The following is a 10,417-nucleotide window of genomic DNA, read 5'->3' as shown; positions in this document are numbered from 1 at the left end:
GACACAATAATGTACAGTATGTGGAAAATAATGTTTTTTTTTACCTTAAACCGCATAAACACATTTCATTACACCAAATACACAAAATAATGTTCTTTTTAGCAACATCATATGACCCCTTTAAAATCGCTTGCGCTTTAAAAAGGGGGAGGAGACCAAAAGAAACTGGGTTTACCGAAGAAAACCTGCTCCTGACCAGGGGCCTGTACCATGATGGTGGCTGAACAAACTCTGGGTTATAGGATTAGTTTTGAGTTGACAAAACCAAACCAGTCCAATCCGGCTTTGTTGGTACAATGAAGCTCATCATCAACTTTCTGAGTTAATGGAGCACGTCCACATGAAAGAGTGACATCAGTAATGAACAGCCAATCAGATGCCTTGAAACTGTGATTCACTTCTTGAGAGAAAAGAGAAACTGGGGGAGTGGCTTTATTGCATCAGAGATGCGTCACTTTGCTTGAAGCTGATTGGTCAAATTTCACTTTGAGATCTCTAAACCAGAACATAACCTGCCCTAGAGCAGGTTAGCTGTGGAGTGTGAGTTACTAAGGCAATGAATGCCGCTAAAAGCCAAGTCACTTTCATGGTACCTAAAACCCAGGATTGGTGCAAACTAAACTGAAACTTACCTGGCTAGCCACTGTAGCCAGCTAATCTGGCTTCATGGTACAGGCCCCAGGTTAGGTTCACAGAGTAAGTTACCATGGCAACGGACTCTGAGTATAACCTCCCTTTCAGAAACGGGCTTGATTTACCCTGCTTTCTCGGGTTTGACATACCTCCCATTCTGAAACGGAAAACCCAGAGTTCCCCTCATTTCAGGTTTAACATACTCAGAGATTTCACTTGACCTCCTTTCTGAAACGGGACCCTGGAATACACCCCAGATGTCTGGTACCACACAACAATACCACTATAAAGGAACACGACACGGATATCGATTAATGGCATGATACAATGGTGGGAAAATCGATAATAACGGTTGCCATGGCAACATGATAACGCTCTCGATGAAACAGCTGTTTAAAGCGTAGTGACACACTACCTCCCAAAGCGTTCGTGCACAATGCTAACATTGGTAAACAGAAAAGTTTAATCATAAGAAAAAACTTTTAGCTAATAATTCGCTTTCTCCTTTCTAAGTTACCCGATATTCGCCCACAGTCACCGATCTAAGCCATAAACTCACCCTTTCACCACGAAAAACGGATCTTCCATCGACATTTTGGTGCTCAGATGAGTCGATTCTTGTGCGATAAGCTCATGCTCCTGATCGCGGCTGGTTTTGCTCTTCTTAAACAAAGGAGAGCGCTTAATGTGTTGTTTACATGTGGGACGGAGCCCGGATCCGCTCAGCCGCCATTGCTCGGCGGAATCACATCCGGGTCCTTCAGCGTCTAGACACACACACACACACACACACACACACACACGAACGCATACGCGCTTCCTGGTAAACAAAAACCGGCGTGCTCTGCGTGGGTTGTTTTGGTTTGTTGCAGTAAAAGAACCAAGCAATATTGCCACAGATATGTTCAAATGTGTATAAAAGCAAGATTGTAATTATAAACATACACACACAGTTATTTATTAGCTTGTTTAATTCAGATTCTGATATATAAATGTAGAAATGTAGTTACAATTTCAACACCACTATATCATCCCAGTCAATATTACTTTATTCTGTTATAATTTAATAATTCTATAGTATATTATACACTATTATGGAACATTATATTATTATTGTTATGAGTAATAATAAATATGTAGTGACATGCATTTAAACAACTCTATAGCATCTAAGGCAATAAATTATTATTATTTGATACTGATATAGTGTACACTGCTATATAATTATTATAATAATTATTATTATTTATTAAATTAAAATATATTTAAAATGTAATGTAATAATTATTCATAATTTAATAATAATAATAATAATTATTATTATTATCATCAACATCGTCTCATCATCATTATTATTATTATTATTATGTTTTGTTTTACTTATCTTGTCTTATACACTAAAACGTACTGTGGTAATACCATGCTATTGTGATGATATCTAATGGTGATACCATTTTGAAATTCAGAAAATTTTGTATCATGATAGTATCGTGGTACATGTCTAAAAAAGCTCTATTATTTTTTTTATATACATTTTCTCAAAATTTCCATACAATAGTATATATGAGGTATTACCAGCTGATACTTATTGTTCTATGGTGCCACCAGTGTACTTTTTCTTCTTCTTTTTAATTGAACTCTAGAATTTACCTTAATACATTACATGAATTAAACTATTCCCAAAAAATGTTAAAAATTAAAATTGATTAATAACAACAACAACAATAATAACATTTGAAATAATCTAAAATAATAGAAAAAGGCCACAACTAGGAGTCTGCCACTGTTTTCTCTTAATAAGCGTAGCTTTGCGCCTCGTCTTCCTTCTAAAACAGTGCTTCATGCATTATTCAACACAGCGCACTGCCTTCTCATTAGCTGACTATCTACACCAGTGCTATCCACTGGTAAGCAGACGCTGTGTATGATGTAAAACCAGCAAACCAGCTGGAAACACTTCAGCTTAGTAAGTAAAGCTGCATAAATTATTAATCAACTCTGGTTTTATTTATAGTATCAGTTGCCAGTTTCCCATCAACAAGCAGACCTGCAATTGAAAAGCTGGGAATAGATAAGGATAGCCTACATTATTTTATATGGACCTTGTGTTGTATCCCTTTACTAACCACAGCATAAACACAGCTGGATTCTGATTTAAATAACAGTATTATGGCTTTATTCCATTTGTTCTTGTCTATCAATAATACATTCTTCTTAATCTGAAACACGGCTCGACGCAGTGGAAGCAAAGGATTTCTCAGATGTTCTTGCGGTAGCCACGATGACTGTGATCGTTTATATTTAGATAAACAATCTCTGAAAGTGTCTTACGTCATAGCGCGCTCTTCCTGTCAGGTTTGTTTATGACCCACATCTTAATGCAGGCGAACTCACAAACCAGCGCACACGGATTGCTAACTTAAAAAATGACATATAAATAATGAAAGCATCGCCACTCAGAAGCACTATCATCAATTCAGGGTCAAATCTCCCACACTATTCATTGTCGTTCATGAGTAGCGGCTAACTGTTTCTTCAAACAAAACATTGCCCTTCCCCCCACTAACAGCTCCATTCACATTTGCCCAGACACCGCAGTGGATTTGCACAATAGAGTCATGTGACACGACTGTAGCAGACAAACCATTACATCAGTCGAGGAAGTCAGTTGAAAAGAATTAAAGGGGAAGTGCACGTTTTTCTGAACATAGAACGAGATGAGCTGCTATGCGGAAACCGTGTACAACATAAAAACAATAATACAGTAATGTGGATATTTAAAATCTATTTTAGAGACTAAATATATGAAACAAGGAGCCTACCCTAAATATGCTACATAATCTGTAAAAACACGAGTTAGTGTCTTGTATATGTCGATTTTGGCTTGTTATTCGTTACAAAAATTATGTTGTGTTTTAAATATAGTTCGTCTTAGTTTTATAAATCAAAATAGCTGAACAAACACAATGAGTTGTAAAAATATCTGGCTATTTTAGAGTGAAAACAATTCTATCCCTTTAAACAGTTCTCCCACGTTAGTATTTAAATATGACTCATCGCCACTGCGCTCTCCCATTGGTCATCGCTTATTTGGCGGGGTGTGATTCACAACCCTGGCAGAACGCAACTCGAGACGTGATTGGCTAGTGTAGCTGCTGACGCTGAAGTATAAAAGCAAGTTAAAAATAGAATCAGTCTCATTCCTCCCTAGACCATTGTTGGGTGCTGGAAAGAATGTGTGAGGTATTCAAAACTCCTACACTCACCCAATAATACAAATATTGTATTTTGTGAACGAGAATGAGGATTGTGTCAACAAAATACTGGACGATTTGATCTACGGGAGGAAAAGACTACTTGGACGTTATTTATTAACGCGTTTCCGAGCCGGGGGCCAATTCGCAATAGCTGTTTGAGGAGAATCAAACGCGGAACGCCCGGCGAACTTTGTACCTCTGTGAACTTTACCATATCCATTCCAGCCATGGAATACAAAGTGGAAGCCCATCGGATTATGAGTATTTCCTTAGGGAAAATCTACAACTCGCGCGTTCAACGAGGCGGCATTAAACTGCATAAAAACCTCCTGGTTTCGCTGGTCCTTCGCAGCGCGCGCCAGGTCTATCTGAGCGACTACTACAGCGGCGCGTGTCTGAACGCTGCTCAGAGCGAGCGCGAATGGGACATTACGGACACAGAGCGGGAGAAATTCCCTCCCTCTACAACGGAATGTGACCGAGTAGAGAGCTCAGAGGAACCTCAAAAGAACGAGCGGCCCGAGAAAGAGCGGGAATATCGCGAAAACGACGATGAGGTGAAATCAGACCAGGCGGATTGTACTTCCACTTTACAACAAGAGCAAAACCAAAACTCTTCGCAGGACTCTGTGGCAAAGGTTTCATCTGAAACACTGCAGGAAACCATTAACGAACCCAAGGAGAGTCCCTCAGACAGTGCATTAGCAGAACTCGACTCAACGCCTGAAGCGAACGGGGAATCACATCAACCACCCAAAACGCACGTTTGTTCAAACAGGAAAAGAAGCGCGGAGGAGTCGGAAAGTGGCGATTCGCCTCAAAAAAAGACCAAAGTTGCTTCCTCAAACGCTAAAGAGGGTGAGGAAGCCGAGGAGATGGACACAAGTAACGTGTCCAACCTCATTACGATATTTGGTTCCAGTTTCTCAGGACTTCTCAGCAAAGACGGCGCTAAACCCGAGTCTGAAGCAGAGGATAGTGGACAAATCTGCTGCGACCAAATGTTGAAGAACCTAAACCCTTGGAGTACAGCGATAGTAGCTTTCTAACTGTACTGTACTTCTTATCCGGGTTGATCTGAGCACATTGGTAACACGTGGTCAGGCCCAACATCGTAGTATGGGACTTCCCAGCAAGCATGAGTGGTACTAACGTTACCAAAGTACAAGCTCCGTTTGGCCTGTAAGATGTCCGGGCATGCCTTTCTAGTGAAGGAGCTATCTGAATGCTAGTGCTACTACTTGGGATCTACTACAGTCCTTGAAGTGTTGAACTCTCAGACATTATAAAGCCATGTGAGGAGTGGTATTACAACATATGCAAATGTGTCATGAAGGTCAATGTTACATTGTCACTGAACCGATTCAGGGTCGATCACACCAAACTTGACTGTACGAGGTTTAGGCCACTGTTTTAACGTCTTTGTTTTAAAAAGACCTGTACATTCTGTAATATTCGAGTGTGTATATATTGTTTGTCGCATTCTGAATCCATGTGTTTTGGTATCATGACAATTTACGTGGTGCTCACGTATTAAAAAAATGTGAAATTACACAGTTTCTGTGCTTTGTGTTCACGAGTGGAAACGTTGAGAACGTGACTCACATGACTAAGAATGACACCTCATCATCCACCTTTTTTCAAATGTCAGCCTCTTTTTTTTTTAGAATATTCAAAAATAACAGCCCATTGCTGTTTTTAAGGTTCCCACGGTGATAGAACTTTAAAATAATTTTAAATTGCAGATTACTAGAAAATGCTAATACTTATATAAATATATAACACTACTTCATTGTCAAAAATAGCAGTTTGTGATATGTATATGGTATATACACATAGCCTACATATACAAGGTTGATTCAGAAGTGTTCCAATTTACCTGAATTCATATTTTAAATGTCTGAATTCTATATATATATATTTAAATTACATAGAACTATTCAGTAATCGCAAATGAAAATTAAAGAAACTCGGAAGTTCTTTGGTCAGGAAGTGTGAGAACCATATTTTACACACTTCATTTTGAATAGAAGATTCAATGAAAAACAATTTAGGGTTAGTATTTAAATATTTAAAATGAAGCTTCCACAAAAAAAAGTATTTGGACCAAAGTGATCCAACAAGTTTGAGAAGAACAAGAATGTTCAGCTGCTGTTCCACTGCATCACTTCCAGGCAATTTTTACTGCATGCTGTAAAGAGAGCTATTGTACCCCTGAAGCATGTGTGGTATGCAGGGTTCCGTTTCAGCGCAGACTGCTGTCTCTTCTCCCAGGGCCTGTCTTTGGTCCCAGGCTATTCAACATGACATGCCTTTTCCTACAAGAGAGAACAGTCATAATAGAATCATTGACTTCTCAACCTTTTTTTCCATGTAGAAACATCACTTGAGCAGTCTTACATTATTAATAGAGGTGATATGATTCATAATTTACAATGAGTAAAAGGCGTTATGCTCAAAACATTTTTCATTTTATGTGAGTAATTATGAGAAATGTATTTCATGTACTAGGCAAGAATGCAGTCATTGAGGTAAGTGTATGAGCCTGTCTTGTAGCACGCATCCAGGTCAAAAGATAAGAAATCATAAAAATGACAAAGATTTGAGGCCAGGATTTGAATGACCCACATTTCTCAAATGTTCCCATGGTCACAGGAAAACCTCAAATATCAACAAATTTTAAATGTGATTTCCAAGTCATATTTAGTGATACTCATTTTTTGTGAGTGTACAATAGTTAGAGTTATGGTTATTATGACTTTATAATATTTAATTATATGAAATATACACTACCGTTCAAAAGTATGTGATCAGAAAGATTTGAAATGTTTTTGAAAGAAGTCTCTTCTACTCACCAAAGCTGCATTTATTTGATTAAAAATACAGTAAAAACATTAACATTGTGGAAATATTATTACAATTTAAAGTAACACTTTTCTATTTGAATATACTTTAAAATATAATTTATTCCTGTGATGCAAAGCTGAATTGTCAGCATCATTACTCCAGTCTTCAGTGTCACATGATCCTTCAGAAATCATTCTAATATGCTGATTTATTATCAATGCTGTAAACAGATGTGTTGCTCAATAGTTTTTTAGGAACCTGTTATAATTTTTTCGGAATAAAAAAACTAAGTGTAAGTGTTAGTCAGTGTAAGTCTTTGTTATCAGTTTTTATCAATTTAACATCTTTGCTGAACAAATGTATTAATTTCTTTCAAAAAAGAAAAAGAAAAACATACTGACCCTACTTTTGAACGGCATTGTGTATTTTTATACAAAATGTATAAAATATACAATAAACGTTAAATGTAACTTGTAATTTAGCATATAAATATAACATCCTGTAAATTATAATACACTGTATATAATATTTTAAAACTGAACTACAATCTCTATAAAATGATTTTAAAACCCTTCAACAGTCACAAATAACTAGAAAGCTTAAAGTCACTGATTTTATGAGGGGGAAAGTGATTTTTAAGGGTCAGATCACGTAGATATCAGGTAGCTAGATATCTAGATAAATAAATACCTTAAGGATTTCCAACAATATGTTCAACTTTTTAGTGCGAGTAACATTTAAGAAAAACATCCAGCAGAACCAGCTTGATGCCCGGTGCGGCCGCATTCTTTCACACAGACATGAGTAGCTATTGATAGATACATTCCCTCGAGAAAGACCAGAAGGCATGAGTAAAGCTGCTTTCTCGCCCTGCTCGTTTGAGAAATGTGGGTCATTCAAATCCTGGCCGTAGTCGAGTCAGCTGACCACACCAGCATAGAACAGTAACAGAGCTGGAGCGGATGACGAGTGGCCTGACGTGGCTGCGGTTGACTTTTTCTCACATTTCTGTAGTTCCTTTAATAACGTAATAGCTCATGTTATCACTGACATTGATCCAAAATAAACATAGAGATCTAAAAATGTCTAAAAATCTATATATAGATCTGAAAATGTTTGTCGCATGTATATATGTGTGTGTGTGTGTGTGTGTGTGCAGTAGCTATTTTAGTTGGACTAAAACAATAATTTGTCTTTATTTCCTTTTCACAAAGTCGGACTAAATGTCAAAATTTTCAATTGTCCATTTTCAAGTGCACTGATGAATGAAGCACTATTCACACAGAAGTCACTTTCAAACCATGCAGCGAAACTGTGTGACCAACTTGAACCCGATGTGAAATCTGTTTGCGGAAATCTTTAGTAGAAATTCCTGATTGCGTGGATTCTTATTGAAACGACTGGATTTTACCCGTGAAAATTCACAGTAAATGTGACTGCACCTATTTGTTAGGCAAATATTCGATTGGGCATAGTGTCTCGCTTACTTAGACAACTTGACTACTCCTAAACCTCTGTAGCTTGACTAGAACGGAGCATTTAAACTCATTTTCTGATATCATACCACCACTTAAATATAAATCTACAGGACATTTTTTGTCTATTTTATCATAGGCCAGGTAAAAGTGAACAGTATGACCATTTAAAAAAGTAATATCAAACCAAAGTTCAATGCTTAGTGTCAAATCTCCAACTTGGCTTGCTTTGCAAAGCTTTTAGGATAAACTGAACAACAAAAAGAGACTCTCAAGCAATAAAGATAAGATGTCAAGGACTGTTTTAGGTGTTTAGGTGATTTATTGTGTGCTAAGAGCCATGCCGTGTCCCTGTTTAACATGGTCAGTCCCAAAGAGCAGGGCGGAAAGATGCCTGAACAAAACACCAGTCTGGATACAAGTAGAGACAAGATCTACTCAAGCAGTTCTTTTGTTCAAAGCAAACAGAAAGTCAGGAAATCTTTCGACTACTCATTCAGCAAGATGGATATCTCCGCATTGACACATCAACCGGAGTGACCCACAAAGCAATTTGTCACTGATCTCATCAGTCTCCACAACGCTCCAAGTTACTCATCCACCCATTTTTGAAGGTATGCATACAGAATTCTTCCAAAAGTGCCTAAGGGGGGATGGGTGACGAGTCAGAGAATAATCTCACAAACCAATACGTGAACTCTCCCATAATCACGTGATGGCTTAAAGGAGTCATTGTCCATTCAAATCAGCTTTGTGCATGCAGGAATTACCGAACCTAATCAGAAGCCTTCAAAACACTAGCAAACCATCTGCCATCAGCCAAAAGATCAGATGTGCTTTCTGTACACTCTTAAAATGAAGTTACCAAAGCGAGATTTCACAGGAGAACCATTTCGGAATCTTTCCCTGAACAGTTCTTAAAAAAGCACGAAGAACATCTAATCTAAAGAACCTTTCCACTATAAAGAACCTTTTGTGCAATGGAAGGTTCCATGAATGTAATGGTTCTTCAATGTTGTATGCTATGCAACATATAATTTTGCATTTGTGCATATAGTAGCATATTTTCTTTATTTAGATTGGTTGAAATCACACCAGTCTAGTTTTTGCAAAGTCGGACTAAAAGTCAAATTTTTGCAGTCCATTTTCCATCTTTCCAAAGAGAGATTTTTCATTTTTCAATAGAACCATTTTGGAACTTTTCACTGAACAGTTCTTAAAAGAACCACGAAGAACATCTAATCTAAAGAACCTTTTTCCACTATAAAGAACCTTTTGTGCGATGAAAGGTTCCATGAATGTAACATTTCTCCATGGAAGGTTCCATAAATGTAATAGTTCTTCACAGACCCATAGATTCCAACAAAGAACCTTTATTTTTAAGAGTGTAGCGAAATACAAAATTTGTGCATATAGTATTTTCTTTATGAGATTGGCGAGTGATGCCAAAATACAGCATGACGTAATACGGATTATCTCAGATTAGGTCGTTTATGTGAGACTGCAAAAATAAACAGGGAAACTCCAGCTCTAGTGTGCAATAAAACCAAACAGGGAACTAAAAGTCGTAACCGCAGAGCAGTTAGAACTTTGAAACTGGTCTACAATGACTCAACGCCCCCCCCACCCCACAAGAGCACAATCACAAAGACAATTCGGCAGTGATCTTTTCAAGGAGGGGAGAGAGAAAAAGCCCTTGCCGTGGCCCCGCTATTCATTCTGTTTGACCCCTGCCGGAGCCCAGACAAACTGAAGTCTTTGTTTATCTTGGGAAACTGGCAGAGGACAGGAGGGGGAAAGGGTTTGGGTGGGGGAGGGTACTGAGGATTGGAAGGAAAATGGGATCGGGGGAGGGGTATCCTGGGAAAAATGCCAGCATGGGATCAGTGACAGGGCCGGGCTTCCTGAAACAGGAGCAGCCTGGGATGGTGAAGGAAAGGGGTGTCATTGTGGTTGGGGGGAGGGTCCACCTTGTTGGACCAGGCCAGAAGACCAGAGACGTACTACACACGCAATACGTCACGTTGATGTATGTTTCCTGTTGGGCGTGGGGTCGCGTTTAATTACAGTTCTGAAAGCTTTATAGACTCCACTCAACTGATAGCAAACAGCCTGTGAGGCTTCTGCAATGACAACAGGCCTCGTGTGTGAACGTTTAGGTGTCTCCTCAAACGCTACAAGCCGGGGCATGTTGAGAGCAAAGGA

The 10,417-nt window shown here is 38.5% G+C and overlaps 2 protein-coding genes across 4 annotated transcripts in view; one reads left to right on the top strand and one right to left on the bottom strand.

The window, feature by feature from the left end:
• Nucleotides 1–1,397, bottom strand: part of stx6 (syntaxin 6) — an 18,881-nt gene extending 17,484 nt beyond the window's left edge. For all 3 annotated transcript variants that reach the window (XR_001638782.1, XM_016542654.1, XM_016542655.1), the window contains exon 1: nt 1,193–1,397. Coding sequence is in view for 2 of the 3 variants with exons in the window: in XM_016542654.1 (XP_016398140.1) it covers nt 1,193–1,227 (35 nt within the window). In the remaining variant the exon portion in view is untranslated. The remainder of the gene's footprint in view (nt 1–1,192) is intronic.
• A 2,436-nt stretch (nt 1,398–3,833) lies between these two features.
• ier5 (immediate early response 5) lies at nt 3,834–5,440 on the top strand. Its single transcript, XM_016542657.1, has one exon. The coding sequence runs from the start codon at nt 4,118–4,120 to the stop codon at nt 4,937–4,939; it is 822 nt and encodes a 273-aa protein (XP_016398143.1). The 5' UTR covers nt 3,834–4,117; the 3' UTR covers nt 4,940–5,440.
• The last annotated feature ends 4,977 nt before the right edge of the window (nt 5,441–10,417 follow it).

The sequence above is a fragment of the Sinocyclocheilus rhinocerous genome, unplaced genomic scaffold (assembly GCF_001515625.1).
Source record: "Sinocyclocheilus rhinocerous isolate Xijiao unplaced genomic scaffold, SAMN03320098_v1.1 scaffold4355, whole genome shotgun sequence".
Lineage (NCBI taxonomy): Eukaryota > Metazoa > Chordata > Actinopteri > Cypriniformes > Cyprinidae > Sinocyclocheilus > Sinocyclocheilus rhinocerous.
Note: the sequence above shows the minus strand (reverse complement) of the source record. Positions and strands in the feature narration are given on the sequence as shown.

Excerpts from the sequence above, each read along its gene's own strand:
- ier5 (XM_016542657.1), top strand. The coding sequence starts at position 4,118 with ATGGAATACAAAGTGGAAGCCCATCGGATTATGAGTATTTCCTTAGGG.